General features: G+C 41.4%; 1 protein-coding gene across 1 annotated transcript in view; it reads left to right on the forward strand.

The window, feature by feature from the left end:
• The window catches only part of LAMA3 (laminin subunit alpha 3), a 130,540-nt gene that overhangs the window by 71,975 nt on the left and 35,359 nt on the right, over positions 1–23,206 (forward strand). The window contains exons 38-47 of the mRNA XM_079982598.1: positions 971–1,135; positions 1,744–1,845; positions 3,061–3,144; positions 4,765–4,995; positions 9,568–9,681; positions 12,344–12,453; positions 14,790–14,870; positions 16,928–17,034; positions 20,666–20,716; positions 21,844–21,995. Coding sequence (XP_079838724.1) covers positions 971–1,135; positions 1,744–1,845; positions 3,061–3,144; positions 4,765–4,995; positions 9,568–9,681; positions 12,344–12,453; positions 14,790–14,870; positions 16,928–17,034; positions 20,666–20,716; positions 21,844–21,995 — 1,197 coding nt within the window. The remainder of the gene's footprint in view (positions 1–970; positions 1,136–1,743; positions 1,846–3,060; positions 3,145–4,764; positions 4,996–9,567; positions 9,682–12,343; positions 12,454–14,789; positions 14,871–16,927; positions 17,035–20,665; positions 20,717–21,843; positions 21,996–23,206) is intronic.

Raw genomic sequence — 23,206 nt, forward strand, 5'->3', positions numbered from 1 at the left:
TAACCTCTTCTTTAAAATGAATGACCCAATCATGGATCAAGTCTCGTCTAGTTTTGTGGCCTAAAATTAAAGACTTATTCCAATTTCAGTCTTACCTTGGTTCTCAAACACCTTGTGACTCAAATGTTTTGGCTTCCGAACGCCACAAACGCCAACAAAGTAAGTGTTCTGGTTTGCAAACTTTTTTTGGAAGCCAAACATCTGACACAGCTTCCGTGGCTTCCGACTGAGTGCAGGAAGCTCCTGCAGCCAATCAGAAGCCACGCCTTGGTTTTCAAACATTTTCAGAAGTCGGACAGACTTCTGGAATGGATTCCGTTTGAGAACCAAGTTATGACTGAATTAGAGTCACTGTTTTTATGTCTGAAGTTGGGGGTGTGACTTTGTATATACATGTGTCTTTAAGATGTATTATTCCCCTCCCCTTTATGCCATTGTAATTTCTTAGAACAGTTAAGGCTAATTGAGGCTGCTGTTGAGTTTGTGGCTGGTACTTTTTTCTTCAGCCTTTGGCAAACTGTTGATTGTTCACTGTGAACAGAAGCAATAAGCTTTGCACATCACTATAAGACACAGGCTATGTGTTCCACTCACCGTAGCAATCCCTGTGACAAGCCTCTCAACCCCTCCGGACACATAGTTTGTCAGCACTTGTGAATTGGGTGGCTTCCCAGTTCCCATTCCTTGTTGTAGTGGGGCTGCAGAAGGGTTTCTATATTGTGATATGGCTGGTGGGTGTGTAGAACCTCAGTCTACTGAATGCAGTAACTTGCCTGAGACGGTTTGTGGTGTCACACAAAACCAGGAGCTGTTGCTCATGGCAAAGAGTTGGAAAAACTTCTCACATGAGGCAAAACAAAACATTTCCACCAGAAAACAGGTAGTCATGCGCATTAACTCTATTGCTCTGGGAAAACTGTATTCAGTATAGAAACTTCTCTTAGTGTCTTATTGTCTGTTTCACTCTTAGTTTGTTGATATGAGGAACTGGCACCTAGAAGCTGTGGATAATGGCATGAGCATCCCTGTAACTTTCAATCCAGGCAGCAACAGTGTCGTTGCTGATGTTCAAGAACTGCCTCCCTCTGTGCACAATTTATACTGGGTAGCACCACCATCTTACTTGGGAGAAAAGGTACATGTCCCTCAAAGCTGTATTCAGAACATTGTTACCATCCAAGGTCAATAGCAGGGCTGGGTGATATATTGATATACTGTCCAAAACTGGTTTGAAGTCCATATTTTGATATTGGTTTCATAATTTTTGACCTGGCATTATATCACAAGGCATGATGTGTGTTAGAGCTGGGTGAATGAATGAATGAATCCATTTATTTTGCTCACTGACCAGATTGCAACATATACAACAACAGAGAGCATATGAACATAAATAGTTTAAAATTAAGCTTGTATCCTTAATTTTATAGCAGCAGCACACAATTTAGCCACTTTTAAGGTACAGTAATCTTTGGTTCCCTGTCCTTTATTAAGTATTTTAAGTAATAATCATCAGTTCCTCTTGGGGTTATGCCTGTAGAAATGCCTTCTAAAGATGCATGTTTCAGAATACATTACCCCTTTCCTGATCTGACTGCTTCTGCACCTCCATTAATCCTGTGTTGGTAGCACTGGAAATGTTCTTCCAAGGGTCAAGGTTCTGAGATAAGTGTGCTCTGAATACTTAGAAACCATGTCATAAGTTCTCATAATAATTCTCACCATCTCTTTAAATATGTTGTTCAGCTTTCTACATATGGCGGCTACTTGAGCTATCAAGTTAAATCCTTTGGCTTGCCTAGCGAAGGCATGACTCTACTGGAAAAAAGCCCCGATGTGCAGCTTACTGTAAGTGAAAGTTGCCTGTGAAATCAAGAGTCTTCCTGTTAAACCATTTTTAAGGGTTGCTCTGCTTTGTTCAGGTGGCATTTTCTCCTCTCCTGCTTCTCCCTCTCCCTTTCCTGCTGCTGACTTTATACAGCCCCTGTTGGGAGAGGCGAAAGCCTGAAACGTGTTTATTTGAATGTGCCATCTTTATGACCACATGAGAATAAATCTGCTGGAAAGATGGCTTTAGCTTTAGCTGCAAGGAACTGGAAGATCACACATTAAAATAAACCTGGGATTTCCTGGTTTTGGTATTTACTATTTCTTGGAAGAAAAAGTTGAAGCCAGTCGAGAATGAAATGTGTAAGCTTAAAGCCTGCTCCTAAACTTTCTCCAAGAACCGTCCTGGTCTGAATAGAGTTTTTACACTGTTTCTATTTTACAGCATTCTAAAATGATGCAATAAGCTAGCTAATCATTTATGAGATACCATACTGTACTTCCAGGGTGGGGAACTCATACAAATGCAGCTCTCTAGGCACAGGTCTGCTCTTTAAAGCATCATGTCTGAGTGCTTCTTCTTTTCTTTTCTTTTCTTTTCTTTTCTTTTCTTTTTTTCTTTTCTTTTCTTTTCTTTTCTTTTCTGCCTCACCATTTCTCCCAGGAAAGCCTGCTCTTTAATGCTGAATTGGAACAAAGAGCAATTCAGGTTTCCCACAGATTGCCATTTGCTCCGATTCAGTGGTAAGAAGTGGATTTTTCCATAGGGCCAAAAAAAAGGGGTGGAAGCACCCAGACATGTAGCTTTAAAGCACAGACCTGTGCCTAGAAACATGGCACAAAAGGAAGTCTGGATGAGCACTGGGTCTCTCTAGCTGACCCTTGGGGCTCTCCTCAGGCCACACACCCTGGCTGGAATGTGTCCCTAAACTCTAATAATTCCTCCTGATGGCCTGGATGGAGGGTAGAGAGGAGTGGGTGTAGAAACTAGACTGCTATACAAAAGCAAGCTTGGCATTCATTGCTTCACTCACTTTTGCCCCTGGCAATGCCACCCTCAGCCTGAAAAAGGTTTTCCCCCACCACCACTACTATACTTTAATGTTAACTACATTTCTTTTTGTTGAGATCTAATAACAACTGAAATATCTCTCAACTAACGCAGTTCTGTAAAGCATGCTAATTCTGCACATTGAATATTATACTGATGTTTGGAATGGTAATGTTTTTGCACAGGGCCACCAAATGAAATTAATCTATGTGGATCCTAACAATCCTTTGCCCGACAAACAGTATTATGGATCAGTTCGGCTACTTGAGGTAAGACTGATAGAATTCCCTTTCATAAATCACTAGCTGACATTTCTGCTTATTTTATAGCACAGCATCAGAAACAGTCTTGCTTCAAAGTACACTTTAAAGGCCTCAATTTTTAATACTCTTATGAGCAGGTAAAGCCCACTGAAAAAAATTTGCTTAGGATTAACCATGCGTAGGATTGTTCTGTTGTTTCCTTCCTGTTGTAAACATTTGAAATTGAACAAATGTGAAGAAACTGTGTTGCAAGTGTATTCTAATCAGGAAAAGAAACCATACAACAAAGAGAATATCACTATGCATGCCAGGTGAAGCCTAGTTCTCCAATAAGGAACTGAGAATGTGAAGCATAAATGGTATATATGAAGTTGCTGTATCCTGAGTTAGATGGTACGACTGGTGCTTACTTGAAGCATAGAGTTATGAGGGCGTCATGTAGGCACTGGGACCTTTCCCTAATCTGTACTGCAATGGGGTCAAAGTAATGTGTGAGTTACAGTTGTGATTAATTCTAAGGTTCATTAGTTGTGGAAAGTGAGTGGTTTTTTGCTGTATATTTTCCTAACTTTTCCTTTGTATGAGACTGTTGAGCTTGGTGAGCCTGTATACTGGAGATGGTACAACCCACTTCCCAGAAATACTTCTCCAGTATTTATCTCTCTCTCTCTCTCTCAACTAAATTAAATACTTCCTGTTGTGCTGCACCTGGACTTCTCACAGCCCAAGGAAATATAACACTTCTGAAAAGCCAAACTCTGGAAAGGGCTTTGCCTCATTGTTGTCCAGAAATAGTGTCATTATTTACAGTGAAACAGCTGCTTGTTCCCGCAGTCTCAAAGTCAAGTTGGGTTCTTGTCAGGCTCATGCCTGAACTTGAAAAATAAAAGTACTTTTGAGTTATATTCTGCCTTCAATTACATATGTGCTTGCAAATGGTTTGAGGCCATTGCAAACAAATCTCATTTTGATGCATGAGGTTTCCTCTCAGGCATTTGTAGTCCAGCCTACAACAAACTCTGTCAATGAAGTGTGGATGGATGAATGTATTTCCGTCCCATGTCAGTTTCACATGATATTTAAATATATATTTTTGAATGAGTTTTCTCATAGAATAGCACATTTATTAATGTATTTTCTCTCAAGTGTGGATTTCTAAATGTATTTTATTACAATGTATGCATATATGCAATTTGGTATGGTTGTTGTTTTTTCTTTCAAAATTGGCACCCATTCATTGTTACTAATGAAACAGGAAATTTTCTGTGGAATAATTAAGCACTGGGAATTTTTTGCACAGCCCCGTGTCAAGTGAAACCTTTTGTTCCTGTCCTAGTTGACTTTGTATGTTATTATTGTAATCTGTCCTTATATGTCTACTTCTGAGGCTGACCCTCATTTATTTTACTTTACTTTACATTGTCTCTTGCTTGGGTTTCATTCTGCTAGTGTCCTTTTCCCTTAGGCTACCAGCACCCGTTGCTTCTTATAAAGCATGGACCTGTTTTATTATTGTTATTATGTTTAATCTATATCCCTTTGCATGTGCAGCAGTACTTTTACACTGAGTAGATTGCTAATTACGGTAAACTTTCTCCTAACTTTAATTATATATTGAATGTGCAGGGAAACTTCAGACATGCAAGCAGCAACAGCTTGGTATCTCGAGAGGAACTGATGATGGTCCTGTCTAGACTGGATGGATTACGAATCAGAGGACTTTACTTCACAGAATCTCAGCGGTTAACCTTGGGCGAGGTCGGTCTGGAAGAAGCCTCCAATGCAGGAAATGGCATCGTTGCTTTTGATGTAGAGACATGCTCCTGCCCTCCTGAATATATGGGTGATTCATGTCAGGTAGGAAATTGTCTTTGTTTCTGCTCTGCATCATTCATGACACACGATAACAGTATTGATTTAGCTATAGCAACGAGAGAGTCTTATTCATTCATTCTTACTGATTGCCTTAAAAGCGCAGGAGAGACGCGTTTCTGAACAATTCTGAACAATTATGTTCCACCTTCATAGTGTAGTCCTCTTCATAGTGTAGTCCACCTTCATAGTGTAGTCCTCTTGTAGAAGTTGTACTTAATTCAGCTATTATATATTTATGGAGTTTTATAATTTATGGATTTCATTTTAATTCATTTGTGTGAACAAATAACTTCAAACATCCAAATGACAAAAATAGAACCAAGAAACGTTTAAAAGTAAAACCAATAAAATACAACCCAGTTTCTAAAGATGTGTGAAGCATAATATTTCAGCATTTCTTTAAAAATTCAGGCTGTGGGGGTTTTTTTGGGGGGGAGGAATGGATTCACACATATCCTGAGACAACTAGCTAGTTCCTCAGTTGCCAATCAGCAGGAGTGGTCATGCAGTAGATATGTCCCACCCACTCTGCCAAGACATCATTGCCACCAGACATTCCTCTGATCACTATTCTTCCATATTATGCCCCATAATGCTGTGTGACAGCTATTTTCAGAATTGTTCAGAAGTAAAGGAGAGGAAAAAATTGCCTAGTACTTAAATTTTTAATCTGAAAATCTGGATTTGACTGGTTTGATCTTACATACAGGGTGGCCTAGGAGCCTGAACCCATCCTCAAACAACATATTCAGGTCTCCCAGAAACCCACTGATATTGGCATCAGTGGGAAGGAGGAGAAGGAGAAGGAATTGGAAGTAAGGAGAAATAGGTCTACGGCCATACTACCCTGAACACGCCCAATCTCGTCTGATCTCTGAAGCTAAGCAGGGTCAGGCCTGGTTAGTACTTGGATGGGAAGTAAAGAGAAATAGGAAGAAGGTAGACATGATTTTGGAGAGGTTTAAATCTCCATCTACTCCAGCTCCCTAGTGGGGATGCAAATTACCCCCTGCAGGCATCAGATTGATTATTTGATGAATGGGAAGTGGGTGATAACTGATCTTTAGGTATTTTGGTTCTCTGTCTAAGCTTCTGCTCATGGGGGTGACCAAAGGCCTGTACCTTGATATCTGCACAGGAGAATGTGTTTTGACAGCTGCCATTTGTCATAGGAGAAAAGTTGTACCTACTAAGCTTCTGTCTTCTTCTGTGTTTTACTACCTCTAATAATGCTACTTGTTTGGTAACACTTCATTGATATGTTCATTGTGACTTTTCCAAGTAAATGCACTTGGATTGATGTGCAAGTCTCTCAACTTTATTCTCAGGTTACAATAATAACATAAAGCTTGCTTGTCATTTTTAAAAATACTTTCAGAGGCTTAAAAAAAAATACATTTCACAGTCTGTTATATGAAAAATGCAGTCGATCAGCATGCCAAGGCTTGCATTTAATACACTAACTAAACTCTTCTCATTCCTGTTCCTACTCACCATGCACAAAAATGCCTCTTTTGCTCCCTTTTCCTGGACTGATTAAAACATGTAGCCCAAAGGAAGGTATAGAACCACAGTACTCCATAAAATAGCTCACACACCCTGCATGTTTCCACAGAATTACTCAGCCCGTGATTTACAGTTCTAATCGTCTAGTACTGCCTGACTGTCTTAGGCAGGGAAAAGGTGATGCCTGCCACACCTTAATGCAGATATACGCTCATTTGCAGGAATTAGAAAGCGGTTCGTTAACCTCAAGAACTGCTATGTGTTGCACAACCTGACTCATGTATGAAGTTTTAAAGGAGGGGCATATCACAGCACACAGACTGAGTCAGAGAAGCTGAACAATAAGAGGGTAGTATAAGAAAAGGGCTGCATAGCAAAAAGAGACTCCTTGCATGTGAGCAGCAAAGCCTTAAGCTAAGTAAAATGACGGCCGGAATGCAGAGGCCGGGCAACATTGGATGGCTGGTGTTATGCATAGGCCTGAGGCACTGTTTGGTGCATGCTACACAACACAGGATAGGATTCCCTTATCTTCTTGGCGGAGGGCAGCAGCAGCAAAATCACTGGGATTTTAAACCAAGACAGGTAACGTGTGTTCTTTCTTCCCCTATCCCCCTGCTTTAAGGTGTTTTGTTTTGCTTTTTATAGCCCTGACATAAAAGTGTGTTATGCAGTATTTTGAGTGAAAACAACAACAAGCTGATCTCTTTATCCATTGGACTATATGGTCCAGAAGACCTGCTACAAAATGTTGCTGTTTGAGTCGTTAGCTGGGCAGTGTGTTAACCATTTGTAATAGACTCTACTGGTGTACAAGGTCATAGAATGGGTAGAAAGGCTGTTTCTAGTCTTTTTCTTTTTAAGCTTGCAGTCCTTGTTTCAAACACAAAACTTAATGAACATTCAGTTTTACTGTGGCTTTGAAATGTTGACTGCCAGAGTGGTATTGCCATGTGGCCAACAAAATATTTGCTCCCCATCCATTTGAACAAAGTGGACAAATATGCGTTTGTCACAACTTACAGTGCACACTCCAGTGTCCTCCATGGAAGTGTTATCTGCACAGGATATCTTATTTTCCTTCAAGGCAATTGAAAATGGAATTTGAGTGTGCAGGGAAACTACTATTGGAAGAACTTTTTTAAAAAATGTTACATGAGAAAGACAATGGCTAGCTTTAAACTGATTATTTCATATGAACATCTCAAATAGTTCTCTTTAACTGATTTTTAATAATTGGGTCATAAGTAGCTTTATTTCAGCAAGCTGCTTTTGCAATAATCCATACTTTAAATGCCTGTACTGGTAGCTGCTGCAGGATAATTCCCTCTTGTGAACAGCATCAACTGTTGTTGTTTAAAAAAATTCTACTACAACCATTCACATAGACCTGTTAATTTGTAATGTGATTTATAATCTTCATTTTGTTTCTCCTCACAATAAACAAGTGAGGTTACTCATTATTTTTTCACACATAGGGAGTTTTGCCCAGCTCTAAACAATGTATTCATGAGAGAGATAGGACTTCAAGACAAGTTTCCCAGAACCACACCTAAGGGCTAAAACTTCACAACTCATTTCATTGTTTGTCCTTGACTTCTTTCTTTCTTTTACACAAATTGCCGCTGGGGGCAGAGGGAGGAAGCAATCTGGATCAGGACACTAGCATGGGGTGGGGATTAATCCTTTGCTAATCCTTTGTCCTCTGCAGTCTCAGCCAGGAATAAGGTCTCATGCTAAAAGAAATGAATAGACACATGAAGCAGTTCCACACAATTGGGAAGTCTGAATGTGCAAGGTCTCCCATCACGTGGAGCACCTAGGGATGTACATGCCCCTTTCAGACCTCAAACTTCATGTATGGAGGAAAAGGACAGGTCCAGGGGGGCATGGTGATATCTGGGGTGGGGCCATTGTATATGGTCCCTCTTCTCACTCCATTTGTTTAAGCACAGAGAGCATGCATACAGTACTGGGGTTGTCAAGATGCTCACATCACAACTGGACTTCATAGAAGATTATAGGTTTTGAAGAGGGGATGGTTGAAGTGGTGGCCCAGAGATTATCAAAGTTTTTTTACAATCCCTTTTCATTGGTGAAAGCCACATTTTCAATTGATATGCTTTATTGAAACAGGACATGGCTTTTTGACAACTGTGTCTCTTTTCTTTTTTAAAAAATTATTATCCTGCTCCCCAAAATTCTGTCAGTTGACATTGATAGCGGAAGAGCAGCTTTACTTCTTAAATGCTTCTAGTTGATGAACATTCTTTTCATGCTTCACTTGTCTTTGGGACAAGCCTGTACGTACAAATTGTGCTTCATATTAAAGAATGCCTCCCATTGCCTCAACATAGTTTCATATACCCTCAGGTGAGGAAATCAGGATGAGGTTATTTTACAGCAAGTAGTTTTGAAAATTAAACTTTAAATTGGTTAAACGCTAATGAACAAACATAGTTCTACAGAAACCTATGGATCTAGAACAAAAACACCTTTAGCTGTATTTTAAATACAGTATTTTACTAAACTGGACTTATTCTGGAAACATTCTTCACAGGATATGAAATATGTCCAGCCAGAACAGCCTTCAGGGGTTTAGGTTGAGAGAATCCTTCTTGACAGATCTCAGAGCACTGATATATACAGCTACTTTTCAAAATGGTTGGGCAGTTTGTGGACTTTAGACATGGTTGACATTGACTGCATTTGATCATATCTCAGTATGACAAGTTATGAAGGAGCCTTTTGGTCTCACACAGAGACCCTTGGCTCACCCCTTCCTGAAAGCAAGCAAACAAGCCAAGAAGTCTTCCATTAAGTATAGTTTCCTGCTGCGTCCAAACTGAAAAACTTTGGCTATATGTCTTGGCTTACCAAACTGAGATGACTATTAGAATAAAACCTATTCCTCTTAATCATATAATAGGTATTCATATGACAGTATTTAGCAATTTAATTCCTTCTACCTTAAAATTTCACAGAACACCTCTTTTTAAAGGTATAAACATATAGCCTTTTAAAAAAAGTCTCCTTCGTATGCAATAGGAATGCAGCCCAGGATTCTACCGTGAGAACAGTGGCCTATTAACAGGATGGTGTGTTCCTTGCAATTGTCATGGAAATGCAAATAGATGCCTGGATGGTTCTGGAATTTGTATTGTAAGTAATAATAGCAAAGATTGTTGAGATTTATCACTGCTGTTAGTTACTAACCACTGACGTACATAGTAGTTTTGCTCTGTCCAGTATTGCACTAGATCCTAGGCCCTTCTGTCTAGTAGAGGGTAAACAATTGTGTATGCAAAGCAATGCATATATTGAACCACTCCTCTGAAGTGAATGAGTTCTATGAGCACATGTGTAGTGAACTCATAAAGTGTAGTGATCTCATAAGGGTGTCTGCTTTGGTTTATTAGTACAACAACAACACCACCCCAAAGAATTGCACGGTACCTTAAAAACTAACAGGTGTATTATTGTGCAAGCTTTCATGGACTAGAATCAACTTCATCAGATGCGTGGAGTATTGTCCAGTAACACTCCACGCATCTGATGGAGTACACCCTCAACCACGAAATATTTACCATAATAAAATTGTTAGCCTGTATATCTATTTGTTGTTTTTCTCGTAAACATAGGTAAAATATCCATCATACAGTATGTGTAAGAATGCAAGTTGTTTACCTGGAATACAAATCTGTCTGTCACAATAATAAATGGTTCCATCTCTCTAATCATTTGAAAATGGCACCCAATCTTTTAAAAATGCAACCCATTTAGCAGTGCATTCCACTTGGAAACTTTAGTTCACTGATTCTATTTACCTGAACCATGATTGTGGGTATGCTAGTATGATTATGCCAGCTGCTTGCTTTGCAGACTTTAAACACTCATTATAAAACTGCATTTTACAAAAAATACAGAATTGCTGCCATTTTTGTGTCTCCAGTTTTCCTGGTAATGTGTGGCTAATGTGTGATGTGATGCCACGGCACTGCAATTCCCACTACCATCTCAACTTGTTGGCTGTCTGAACCAGAGAGCGGAAAACATTCAATGTCACACATTGATAATAAGCTACACATTGATAGAAAGACTAGAAAGTGGTCGCAGCATGTTTCTTTTGTAGCAACTAGTTCTGCCCAAAGAGTGAAAGCTACAGAATGCATGTATAAGCATGTCAAGAGAAGGTAGTTCCGCACATTGGAAATGGACAGTTATAATGCAGACATAATTGGTAAATGTCTGATTTCTGCAAACTAATTTTGCAGCAAGATACAAATCTCATCTGAATTGAATTACGCTTTTAAAAGTGTAATTTACAATTCTGTTGCTAAAGAACTTGCACAAATATGAGCTCTAGTTGAAGGATCAGGGTTTGCATCAATAGCACTCTTGGGAGATTGTTATCTTGTATTCTATTTCACTGCTTTTGTCTCAATAGTTTATTCTGAAAAGTTATCATAGGATCATGCCCCCTATTCACTGCATGGACTCACTGCCAGATTCATTGCATGGGTGCCTTTTTCATTATGAACCTATTTTGGCTGCATTGAAATCCTCTGACGATGATTATGCAATACTTCCCTTGACTTTGGCTTCAACAAACCCTTTTGGGTTAAACATAGGAATTGTTAGCCAAATCAGCATGTTCCAGGAGATGTATGAATCATAAGAAATTTTGATTAGAGAAATGGGGCAGGCTATGACAGGAAAACACACAGGCAGGAAAATCAAGAGAAGACAAGGTTTGCTTTTTCAGCCTTGCTACTGCTGTTTTAATAGCCATGCAAACTGTGTTATAGCTAGTGCCATATATTTGTTACTAATTAATGCAGCTTGCATTCTGTGTGCATAGGTGGTCCCGACTGTTTGATGACTATTGGTTCCAAATTCAAATTGAAAGATGGACACTTTCAATTCATTTTGCAGAGGAAATAGTTTTTCCAGGGTGCAGTTATGTGTCCCCATAAAGTAAAAAATGTCAATTCATTGGTGGCAGTTTGATGATCTGATCAGGTTTTGTTGCTCTGACAGGTAACATTATGCAACAGAATGAAAGAACAGTGTCCCCCCTCTCTCCCCCCTCTCTCTTTCCCCTTTCCCCTGACCACAAGATGTCCAGGACATTAGTATCTTATACCAAACATAAATGAACTGTGGAAAAAAACTGTATGAATTGAAAGTGGAGACGCTATATGTACTTTTCCTTTTTGATTTATTTATTTTGTAACACAATAAAATCTTCAATAAAAACTAATTTTAAGAAAAATTGTTGTACTTGTCCTGAGGCAATTGCCTCCCTGTATTAGTGTTGTTGTTCCAGTTGTGTTGGGAATGTTAAGTCCTATGCTAGGGCTGTGAGAAGTACAAAAAAAAAATATCTTTTATTGGACCTGTCTACCTAGATTTGAGACTATATAAACTTGTTCAAACTAAAGGGCTAAACAGAAAAAAATGGGTAGCAGGATATTCATTTATAGAGAGACTCGAATAGATTGTGAAATGAATCCAAAGTTGCTCACAAGTATTTGCATCACTTCCAACTAAGAGTCCGATTCTTGGATGTGTAGTTATTTAAACCAGTGACATGTTAACCAGATGTGTGAATACTGTAATATTCTGCCATCTCTGGCCCCAGCTGAGCAACTTTTCTATAATTCAAGAGAATGAAGACATTGTCAAAGTCATATGTTTGTTCTTGTGGTAATATAATTGTGTGGAGGAAATGGCTTGGAACTGATCAACTCTAATTTTCTCTTGCTGATAATTGAATTGTTGTTAACTCTCTGGTTTTATATATTTGTACATATTTTAAAAGAATTGTCAGCATAATACTGCTGGCGAGAAGTGTGAACGCTGTAAAGAAGGCTACTTTGGAGATGCCACGCAAAGAACCTGCAGGGCTTGTCGCTGTCCTTTTACAAGCAGGTACTGTGGGGGCGTGGGGGAGGGATGCTAGGAAAGGAGAGTTGTGTTTTTCTTGTGCTTGACACATTGACTGATTATTTGATTGATTAATTTCTATACCACTTAATGTATTAAAAATATCTCTAAGCAGTGTACAGAACGCTGAAGCAACAACAGACAACTTAAACAACATATTACAAAAATACAGAGTTACATATAAAAATGTTACAGTAATACAAAGTTACTAATATATATAAGTAAAGGTAAAGGGCCATTAGGTCCATTCATGACTGACTCTGGGGTTGCGACGCTCATCTCGCTTTATTGGCTGGGGGAGCCAATAATCTATTTATCTACTTGCACTTTGACGTGCTTTCGAACTGCTAGGTTGGCAGGAGTAGGGGCCGAGCAACGGGAGCTCACCCCGTCGCGGGGATTCAAACCGCCGACCTTCTGATTGGCAAGTCCTAGGCTCTGTGCTTTAACCCACATCGCCACCCGCGTCCCTTACTAATATATATACTACATCAATATTAATTCATCTATCTTCTGACACACCCTCCCTCTTAGGCTCTGGGTTCTTGCCCAGGATCCAAACAAACTTTCAGCTCACCCACAAAAGTCTCACAATAAAGAGTTCATGGAAACAGCAGTCATCACCCTAGTCTCTCACTCTAGATTTGCTTTTTATGGGCAGGCCCAAGGTGAATGGTACTTCCTCAGACTGCCCACAGCTGTGTCCCATTCAGCTGCACTCTCCACACCCAGTTCAGGTACAGCAGGTTAGTTGAGTGGTCCAGGGGGTCCAGAGGATGGAGAAAGGACCCCTCTCCACTGACAGCTCTTTCTTCACTCTTTGTCTTCTCCTTATCTTCCAGCTGCTTGACAAAGGTGTTGGACCATTCTGCCATGAAAAGAATTATGTCTGCTAAGTGTAGTTTTTTTTTGAATGCTTGAGGCTTCCTTGAGCATGTTATTCCTTAGTTATGGTGTATTTACCCATGTTAGTATGGTTCCCTAAAATTTGACACCTGATCCTATGATAGGAGTTGAAAAAGCTACTACTGGGTATATGAATGGGGCAGATTGCAGCTGTCTGATCTTCTTGAAATACCACCATTTGCCAAAAGAATATAGGCGGGACAATTAATGACAACAGTGCAAAAACAGTTATATATGCCTGTGTGGACAGAGCACACTGCAGTGTATGATAGTGGCCTTTTGGGTTTGTTTTCATTTCAAGGGGTGATAGGAATTGATGAAGATTACATTGGACCTGACTCTTCAGAATGAGCTTGGCTAAAAATGTTTGGGGTCCTGTGAAATAGCAAGACCCTGTAGCACTTAAAATTAGGATAATTAATGGCCAAGGGCCTCAAACATTTGCCAGGTGCAAAAGCAGAGGTCAAGAGCCTTATGAAAATAACTGATAAACTATAGATAGACTATAGATAGATGATAGATAGATAGAGAGATAGTTTACTTTAAGTACGTAGTTTTTTCCTCTGAAAACTCACAAATGGTTTCCCTCAGGAGTGTGTAGAAAGTGATTTTTTTTAAAAGCAAATAATAGTGAATGTTTTGCATCCTGATCCTCATGCCTATGTATGTGTTGCATAGTTGAATGGTGGGTGGGGGACCAAGATTCCCAAGGTGCAAGGATATTTTCTTGGGGGAAGGGAATTGAGAAACTACACCACAGAGGAGAAGCAGATGTCATAGCACCACTGTCTGAGCAATTTGATGTAGTGGTAGATCTCCTGCTTCCTCTCATGCCCCTTTGTCACCAACAGGCACTGTTCTTGTGCAATGAGTGAGATCTAGTGAATTGCACAGGTGCCATCATACTACACATGCTCATTTCACTGGGGTTACCAGCCACTATGAGCCTGATAAAGGGTGGGATGGGCTGGTAGCCTGGCATAAATGCCTTGATCTGCTATGTCGGTATAGACTAAATCTTGTGCAGAATTCAGAGAAGCGAGTGAGTTGTCATAGAGATTGTCCATGGTAATGCATCACCAAATACAAAGATTTCTGTAGATAAAAACGCCTCACTTAGAATCCTCAAGGAAATGCAGTACATTTGTATTTGCTCAATAATAACACATCAATAGATGTCATTTTTATTCCCTATTTCCTTTTTTAAGGATTTGGTTGTTTGCATTGTTAAGCAGAACAAACTGTTCTCAGAAGGTCTAGGCAGATAGGCAGCAATACACCTGGACTCTCAATGCTATTTGATATTTTGGCAGCAATTTAAATCTCAGCTTCTTGCAAAATATTGAAACCTGTCTAAATATGCCTGAAGTGTAAAACGTATTTTATATGTATTGTCTTTCTGTTCCTCCCCGCAGTTTTGCTAATGGATGCGTGGAAAATGGTGGAGAAATTCAGTGTTTCTGCAAAGAAGGTTATACTGGAATGCACTGTGAAAGGTGATTGTTTGTCTCAATATGGGTTTTCTAATTAAAAAGTGGCACATTGCAAAATATTAGTCTACACATCATGCTAAGCCAAACCATGGTTTAGCACAAACATATAAGCATGCAGGCTACTAAAGACAGGAGTGTGATTGCTTTACTTCCTTATCCCCTATTTTATGGCTCTGGCATGAGCTAAACCATGACCTGGCTCAGCATGTTGTCCAAATCCAGGTTTATGATTGAGCACTCTCCAGATTAACTGTGAGCCATCAACCTAGAACATGCCTTGGTTATAGCTTGTGGTTAGTGTGCAGAAAGCTAACTCACATGCCCAGGTTCAAGCAACACACTAAGCCAAGGTGTGGCTTAGCTCAATACAAGTCTGCAGCATAATAACCAGGGAGCAGCAAAGCAGCTATGGTCTTCTTTCCAGAAGACCCCACACATGGATGTTTGCACCAAGCCATGGTCTGGCTCCGCATGACAAGCATATCAGCCCATTGTGTATTCTAAGGGTGTGCCATATTAACATACTTGGTCTACAGTCCAAGGCGCTGTGGGGTTTGAAAGCACATAGAAAGCTTTCTGCAGATACAACCTGCTGCATTCAATTCAGTGTATTTGGAAGTCTGCACGTTCTGCTGGGATTGTGCACACTGTTCTTGGTTTTGACGTGAATTACGCAGATCTCCTATTGTACATGAGAGCCCTTGTATGCACTTTGGAGCATTTGGATCTGAGCAGCAGTGTGAAATACAAGTGCAGTCCAAAGAAATTTTTAACTCTGCTAAAATTTTACTAATTTCAAAGGAGAGTACACTTCCCCACCCCTCTGGATTGAACCCTATATGTAATAATATGTTGGACAGCTCACTAAAGCATAGTTAAGCCTGACAAGAATTAACCTAGGTGCACTTCAAGCAGCTGCAAAAAGGATGCCTTAACTGTACAGTAGTTTGTTGTTTTGTCCAAACTGGCATGTAGTGGGTACTATTAAATGTGGTTCATTTTGAAAGAAGCCAACTTGAAATCAGCTTTGAATTTCAAAGGTAGGAATTGTTGGCCAAGCCAATGCAGTAAAAAAAGTTGGGTACTGTCACTTTAGCCTTGTCCACACTTCCACTTGCCCCATGCCTAGAAAGCATGGGTACAAGAGGTTTTGCAGGCTTCCCCCTTTCCCCGCTTCTTTCCCAGGCAAAGCCTACTCTTTAGTGCTCAGTTGGAGCAAACATCAATCTGGAGAAAACCCAAATTGCTGTTTGCTCCACTTGAGCACTAAAGAGTTGTTTGGGGAAATCAGTAGGAGAAGAGGAAGTGCCTAAGCCCTTTGCACTGTGTTCCTCTTAATTTAGACTTTTTGAAACATCATCTCTGTTGGATGATTTCTTTTCTCCCTAATCCTGGCTTGCATAACTTTGAATTAAGTTCTCTTTCTTTATGTTAATAATGACAACATAATTGAATTTCATGACCACATATTAATTTTCTTTAAGATTCCAGGAGTCCTGAATTACATGTCCAGACAATGAGGAGCAACCTACAACTCTGGCTGGACTAACTGGTCCTTTGCCTCGTAGGACAATAGTCTTCAACCTTTTCATATCCAGGAGCCATTTTTAACCTAAACATGCATTTGGGGACCCATTTATTAACCTTTTAACATATATTTGGGTGGTGGGAGTGCTGTAGTTGCGATCTACATTGAATCAGACCATGACCCACGAGTGAGTCCTAACCCACCAGTTGAAGGCCAGTGTCATAGGAGATTTGAAAGAAACAAGATACAGCCAAGTTTTCTAGGTTTTGCTTTTTTTTTTTTTTTTTTTGGTCAACAGTTGGATTTGCTTTCTGCAGTCTTTCAGATGTTACAGCTAACCCCAAATGCTTGATGTGATGTGTTAAGAATTTTTGTGTGTGAAAATTTTGTCAGAATAGGCAATTACAAGTTAAATCTAATAAAATGGCTAGATTTCACGACTGGATTTTGTGCAAACCATAATGCCAGCAGAAGATGTTCCAAGCTGAGTAAAAATGTATTAATTGCAAATTGTGTTTTTTCCCCTGTGTAGCTGTGCTCCTGGTTATTTTGGAAACCCACTCAAATATGGAGGTTACTGTCAAAAGTGCAACTGCCCTGATAATGGTCAGCTCATGACCTGTGAGCGCCTGACTGGGGGTATGTAGAATTGTATAGCTATTCCTAGTGACTGTATTCCATTGAACTGTACAACACAAAGGAAATTGTGTGGACTCTGGACTGCCGCTGCCAGTCAGCGTAAACAATAATGAGCTAGTTAAACTGATAGTCTGGCTCAGTATAAGGCAGCTTTCTATGTTCCTATGCTGGAGCCAGGAAAGTTTTGCTGCTCAGGCAAGTTTCCAATCCAAACAGGAAGCTCTACCTGTTCAGGAGCGCCCAGCAACCAACCTGGTTGGCAGAGCCTGGAGAGTGTTCCAAGCTGCAGTCTGGTAGCAGCTGCACAAGGTCCTAGCTCTAGCCCAGGTAGCTTTTGGCATAAATGCAATTCATTTATTCTTAATATGAATCGACTGAAATGCTTTCTTTCTCAAACGTAATGTTAACTATCTTCCATTATGCAAAAGCTCCTTCACTAGAGTTGTGTTATTGGTGGATATATTCTGCAGAAAATATGTTGCCTTGCTGAAATTAAAGGTTGGCAGGACAAGTTTGATCTTGACTCAGAATGCAGTTTTATTTCAAGTTTTGAACTGCTTTTTCCACATCAGCAGCAGTATCACCTGTAATCAGCAGACCAGTGATTTTAGTAGGTTCAGACATTATTGCGGTCTTCCACTAGATTACTGAAGCATTTAATTGCATCATCACGGACTGTCCTTAACAGGCTGTAATAAAAGTTGCATTAAAGCAAGGTGCCAATTAAATATATCGTGCAATATGTATACAGGGGATTTCTACGTGTGGTGGTCAATGGTTAAATGTGAAAGATTACATCCCCCTTCAGTTTTTCCAATTTGAGCTTCTAGCTTCATATTTTCTTAGCCTGAACAGTTGCTTTCGATTCACACAGTCCACTGAGAGGCTGAATTCATCTGGCCATGATAGCAGACACATGAATGTTCTGTAAAAAGCCTTTTGTTCCATGTAGCTCAGGCTCAGTCCATTTTAAGTATTCTAATCCAGTGTGTTCATAGTATGGGCTAAACACAACCTGGAATCTCCGCCAAGCCATGGAATGTGAGAATAAGGGCTTGTTTTGAGGTTACTTATAGTGGTTTGAGAACTACTGGAGTCTGGGGTCACATAAGCAGCAGTCTGTACCATACCATGGCTCCTTCAAATGCCAGCATCAATCCTTCAGAGGACCAGAGCAGAATTGGCATGGTCTGGACCCATGGCATGGACCCATGCTATGCAACCTTTGATTTCATTGTTGATCAGTATGGGAAAGAGCCAAATGCTGCAGAAGGAACTACTTATTTAATGTTTAGAGATTTTTTTGTCATTTGTGGATTCCAAAACTTTATTTGGGTTTGGAATAAATGTGTAAAATTTCAGCATGAAGTATGATCCTGGCCTGACCCAAGGGTGATTTATCCTTACAAAGGGCTTATCCACACTTCCTCTTGTCCTGCTGCTTCCCCCTAGAGAAAACAGCTAATTAGCACTTGATTGGAGCAAATGGCAATTGGAGCTTTCTCTGGATTGACGCTTGCTCCGATTTAGCACCAAAGAGTGGGGTTTTCCTGGGAAAAGTGGGGCAAGCTGAGACCTCTGCTTAGAATGTGCAGGTCAAATGGAAACATGCTTGAACCTGTGATTTTGAGGCATAGGACAAGTGGAAATTTGGACAAGCCTAAAGATTAATTCTTGGGCCTCAGGGTTTTTTCACTGTAGACTTTCAAGGCTCATTTACATTTTTATTGTGAAATTATGAGCCTTACAGTCACTTTAACCATTGTTCTCTTTACATGTTCAAGAGCTAAATCAGGGTCAAAGTTAGTTAAATAGCAAGTTCAAGGGCTCTTGACTGGTCTCATTTTATCATTGTGTAAGTGAACAACAGCGGGGTTATTGCCTCTGGCAGTTGTTGCAGAAGCAGACTTCAGAATGGCTTAAGATATAGCATGGCATTTTTGTTCATGTCAATGGAAGTTGTTATTTAAAGAGAACCAGTCTGTAACAATAACCCTGAGAACACCAATGACTCTGAGTAGTGTGAACTTGCTTTCCGATGTCAAGCTATTATTCAGTTTGGACAGCCTGAGACCTTTTTTCTAACCACAACTAGCAAGATGTTCAGAAAGCCCATGGGGTTGGGGGAATGGAAAATCCACAGTCAGTGAGTGAGCAAGATTTCAAGTTCTCCAGAATTCTTCATCAGGCTGGAAGTTCAGCTAAGTAGAGGGTGGGTAGGGCAGAGCCCGGAAGATGTCCCAAGTTGCAGTCTGATAGCTCACCATATAGAGCACCTGCACAAGTTCCTAGTTCCAGCCTAGGTAACTTTTGGCATAGATGCAAGATATTCATCCTTAATGTGAATTTACTGAGATTACCGTATTTTTCGCTCTATTGGACGCAGTTTTTCCCCTCCAAAAATTGAGGGGAAATGTGTGTGCATCCTATGGAGCGAATGCAGGCTTGTGCCACAGCCGCGCACAACCCTTCCGGCAGGGAGAGGCTGCACGGGGCTATGGCTTCTTTAGCCCTGTGCAGCGTCTCCCGGCAAGGAGAGGCTGCACGGGGCTAAAGGGGAAGCCAAAACAGTGAGCGGGATCCATCCCGCTCGCTGCCTTGGCTTGTTCCATAGCTGCGCGCAACCCCTCTGGCAGGGAGAGGTTGTGTGCAGCCTGTACACTGCTCTTTGGGGCTGGGGGGGGGATATTTTTTTTCTTGATTCCCCCCCTAAAAACTGGGTGCGCCCTATGGTCCGGTGCGCCCTATAGTGCGAAAAATATGGTATCTGTATTTAGCTACAGCCTTAAAATAAAGATACAGACTCACTTGGATTAAGTTGTTGGATTAGATGCTGTGCAGGTTTCAGGTTGCACCCAGGACTGTTGGGACAAAGGCACACACAATGATTGATTCCCCAGTTAACCCTGATTGGTAAAGGTAAAGGGCCCCCTGACTGTTAAGTCCAGTCACAGATGACCCTGGGGTTGCAGCGCTCGTCTCGCTTTACTAGCTGAGAGAGCCAGCGTTTGTCTGCAGACAGCTTTCCAGGTCATGTGGCCAGCATGACTAAGCCACTTCTGGTAAACCAGAGCAGCGCACGGAAACGCTGTTTACCTTCCCGCCGGAGTGGTACCTATTTATCTACTTGCACTTTGACATGCTTTCGAACTGCTAGGTTGACAGGAGCAGGGACTGAGCAATGGGAGCTCACCCCGTTGCGGAGATTCGAACCGCCAACCTTCTGATCTGCAAACCCTAGGCTCTGTGGTTTAGACCACAATGCCACCCGCGTTCCGTTTTGTCTCTAGCCTTAAGTAAAACACATAAGCTCCTTGTTAGGTAGGCAACAGAACTGAAGAGAAGTAGAGATTAATTTCAGATGATGTCCTAGATAGAAAAAAGAACAAAGGAAGCCAAATTGAGTAGCATTCTCTAGTACCTGCTGGAAAAGTAACTCTTGAAAAGACAAGTTCCATCTTCCAGTAGTAGAAAACCTGCTAAGAGTTATGGTTAGTTTTCAGTGAATAAAGAGAGCATCCATTATATAGCGGCATCAGTTTTCTGAATGCGATTTCAAAATCTCATGTCTTATATCAGTGTTGTATTATCATGTGATTCTAATTTGCTTCTTTTGCCCCCTAACCTCCAGAATGCATAAGCCAAGAACCAAAAGATATAGATCCTCAAGAAGATTGCGACTGTAAGTAATAACGCATGAGCAGTCTGGATGCTTGCTTATAGGGCTTCATTAAAGAGTCACCATTGTTTTAAATGGGAGACTGCAAAGGTCAACACATGCTTTGACAGTGAACTTATTCAGAAATGCTTACACGGGGTGGGGAACCCCTTGAGTGATATTCAGCCCACAGTGCACTCAAAGCTGTCTTGCAGCCCCTTCTCCTTTCATCTGCTATGAAGTGAATTTTTAAAGAAGCCTTCATTCCTGCTGCGTCCTGTGCTAACCAAGGACACCAAATGAGCTAGAGGAGGAGAGACTCTGTGCTTCTGCTTTCCCCCTTTCCCTCTTTGTTGATTACAAAGGGCTAGTGCCTACTTTTTCACTGTGACTCCCCCCGCCCCCTGTGACCATCCTTCGGTCCTGCTCCTCCAGTTTGCTTACCGTAGTTCCCTTTGTATCCAGAATGAAAGACCTCCACAGGAAGACTTCCTATTAGGACTGGGAGGTAGGAAGCATGGGGGGGGTGGGAAGGAGCAGATCAGCTCTCCCCCCCCCCCCCGATTGCAAAGGGGACTCAGCATCTGCTTTGTGTGGATGGTGGTGGTGGTAGGAGTGGAGAAGGTTGTAGATGGATGAGTGTTGGAGTGTAGCTGTGGATGGTGTCTGTTTTGTTGGATGTCTGTGTGTGGTATGCATGTGTGTATGGGGGTACATTGAACTCCTTGGGGTTGGGATATAAATGCAATAAATAAGTGTGTATGTGTAGGAGAGAGAGAGAACATATGGGAGTGATGATGATCTTCAGAGAGTGTGTTTATAGTGCCACCGGCCCCACCCACCACCAGTGCACTTTTCCTGACAGACTACCTCTGAGAGAATGCAGCTCTTGATGTAAAGAAAAGGTTCTCCTCTATCCTACTCTTAAGGAAAATTGACAGGGAGTAACTCTAAAATAAGTCAAGACATACTAGGGAGGGCCTCAGGATTTGGTTACTGCCTTAAATGCACTTGAGCTTCCCCTGCCTTTTTTTGTTCATTTATAGCAGTAGATGACAGTTTGTGGAAAGGTGTTATTTTGGTGCTGTCATTCTCTGCCCATACAGCAAACTAACACTTTGCACTGTTTGGATGTGCTCTTTTCCATTCAGCCTGTGATAGCTGTGTAATTACTTTGCTGAAGGATTTGAGTACAATGGGGGACGAGCTCCGTCTGATTAAGTCTCAGATGCAAAACGTCAATGCCAGTGCCCACACATTGGGGCAGATGAAGCATCTGGAAGACCGCATCAAGGAACTGAAGGTAATCTTGAAAAGTTGGCATTTCCTTACGGGGCTGAGAGAAGAAATAAAGAAATAGGTTTCAAATTAACTACACAATGTGATGACCTTTAGAAGCAGCTGGGCAAGATCCACTGGTCTGTGATGTGATCCCATGTGGCTGAGGTTGGACTGATGGAGCCAGTTGCATGGTCCTTTCCTGTGCCGGTTCTTTGGGAAAGACCATGGCAGCCCAGTCCACATCATCCTTGGTGTTCCCTTATTGTAAAATTCAGTTAGTCACAGCATAGCTCAGTCTTCCCCAGACAGTGGTCTGAGGTGATGTGATGGGAGTTGTAGTCCAACAAGTTCTGGAGGGCAGGAGGTTGGGGAAAGCTGGCATAGTTGCATGGTTAGTGCCCGGCACTGGCAAGGGGGAATAACTGTTGCTTGCTATACTGGCTGCAGATTCATTGGTGAGCACAATTAGCATACTGTTCCGTGTATATGATGAGGTTTTTTTATTTAAATTTTTTGTTAAATGGGGGTTGTCTTGTACACAGATAGTGCATAGTGGGGGGCCATGTAATTGGTTGTCGCTGCGAGCTGGAGATTGTCAGTGGCTATTGGGCGAACCCTCCTTAAAAAAAGCTCAACAACTCTGGCAATTCCCCCCCCCCTCCATTTTATGAAATTGGAGTCCCCCAAAATAAGGGGTGTCTTATACACGGGGGCGTGTTATACACGGAAAAATACGGTAAGTGCAGGTTCTTGTCTTTGAAAACCTACATTTTGTGCGACCCTGGTATCTGAAAGATTGCCTTCTCCCACATGAGCCTGCCCTAGGAACAACCAGCAGGGTAGGTGTCAACATAGCAGTGGGGCCTGCCAGAGCACTGGAATGCTGGCATCTGCCCAAGGGTGCCATATTTTGGAGCTGGGTCTGTGTGGAAAGAGGAGCTTCCCACCTTCCCTTGTTTCCAGCTCCCATCAGCCCCTATAAACAGCAGGAGCAGGAACAGTGGAGGAGACTCAAGGACTGGTGGTTTACCACCATGGCAAGCAGTGTCTAGCACTGGCTGTGACATGGTCTATGATGGTTGCTGCTGGCCCGTCAGCAGCCACATGACTGCACATTGCTGACTTAGCAGCCCCTGTGACTCCACCGCCCAATACCCATCAGGTCCCCTAGCCTCAGCTGCTAGGCGTTGAACTGACATAATTAATTAGGTCTGCGTAGTGCCATAAGGGACC

The sequence above is a fragment of the Podarcis cretensis genome, assembly GCF_951804945.1.
Source record: "Podarcis cretensis genome assembly, chromosome: 7".
Taxonomy (NCBI): Eukaryota; Metazoa; Chordata; class Lepidosauria; order Squamata; family Lacertidae; genus Podarcis; species Podarcis cretensis.